This window comes from Oreochromis aureus, linkage group 22, assembly GCF_013358895.1.
Source record: "Oreochromis aureus strain Israel breed Guangdong linkage group 22, ZZ_aureus, whole genome shotgun sequence".
NCBI lineage: Eukaryota > Metazoa > Chordata > Actinopteri > Cichliformes > Cichlidae > Oreochromis > Oreochromis aureus.
The window spans coordinates 36,255,633-36,256,867 of record NC_052962.1 but is presented as its reverse complement, the minus strand read 5'-3'; the positions used below and the strand labels follow the sequence as shown (position 1 = coordinate 36,256,867).

The 1,235-nt window shown below is 41.5% G+C and overlaps 1 protein-coding gene across 1 annotated transcript in view; it reads right to left on the bottom strand.

Annotated features, from left to right (window-relative positions):
- Positions 1-632, bottom strand: part of LOC120435644 — a 1,112-nt gene extending 480 nt beyond the window's left edge. Inside the window, exons 1-2 of the mRNA XM_039605420.1 lie at positions 323-632; positions 1-96 (exon numbers count right to left, since the gene is read on the bottom strand). The exon at positions 1-96 is cut by the window's left edge and continues 480 nt beyond it. Of these exons, the coding sequence (XP_039461354.1) occupies positions 1-96; positions 323-481 (255 nt within the window). The 5' untranslated portion in view covers positions 482-632. The remainder of the gene's footprint in view (positions 97-322) is intronic.
- Positions 633-1,235: the final 603 nt, after the last annotated feature.

The window sequence follows — 1,235 nt, the reverse complement described above, 5'->3', positions numbered from 1 at the left end:
ATCTCTCAGCCATCGGAGTTTGAATTTTGGACAACTGGCAGCTGCGAGAAGGGCATCTTTGTCGTCCAGCACACCGGCGAAATGAGTCTGAAAAGCCTAAAAAACATAATCGATATTTTTATGCCTACAATTTATTATGTTATTCAATTACTTGCAAACCATGCCTAATATGAGATCAATATTATGGATTTTATTTTGTTTTAGGTTACTTATAAACATTTTAATTGTTTTAATCTTATTTTGCAATGATAATTAATATTCTGTTCCATGTTTGTGAATTGTATGAAGCAAAAAAATTGACTAATTTCAAGATGGAGCGTACCTGTACAATGGCATCTGGAAGGCCTGCAGTCATCCTGGAGAGGTCATCTTTCACAGCCTGGGTCTTCTGCATCAGAACTTCAAGTGTTGGTAGTAAAGTTCCACAAGGACAGTCGCCTTGTAAAATGTCCAGTGCTGCAGTCAGAGGTTTCATGGCCATGCACTACTCATGCAGGAACTGGTATTCTTGATCTTTGAAGCACTTCAGTCCTAGCTTTGTGCACAGAGTATTCAGCTCACCCATGGGGATTTCTGCAATTCTCTTTACAGCATCAAAAAAGGAATTCCACCTTGTGGATGTTGGTATTAGGAGCTTTCTTTTGCTGATTTCTTCCACTGTTTCTGATGCAAGTGTAGATCTACTCGATTTGGTCCAAAGAGCTGTGCATTTCGCTGTGCTGCTCCTATACACAGCCCTGCTCTCTGCATTGGTTGTTAAATGTTTCTCCACATCACGTGTGCAAATTATGTTGATGGTGTGCGGCTACACTTGCGGTGTGGGGAAGAGACAGCTGACCATCACTTTCATTCTCAGCCGAGAGGATTTCTGACAGATCAGAAAAAGTGACATCATCGTCTTTTGGGGTGGACTCTTCCTCCTCCGTCTCATCATCGGACTCCGTGACAGGATGATAAACTTGAAACGCCTTAACAAAGTTGGATCCATTATCAGTAACTGTTGCAACTACTTTGTTGAGTAATCCATAAGAGGAGTGAATGTTTTCGATTTCTGTACCAATGATATCATACGTGTGTCTACCACGAATTCGCCTACATGCTAATGCAACCTTGTTGCGCTCTAATGTGGTTCTACTGATCCAGTGGAGCGTTACTCCCGTATAGCTTCTATTGTTAGCAGTCCAAATATCCGCGGTAGTTGAAACAAAGTCAATCTCATTCAGTGCGGTCTTCAA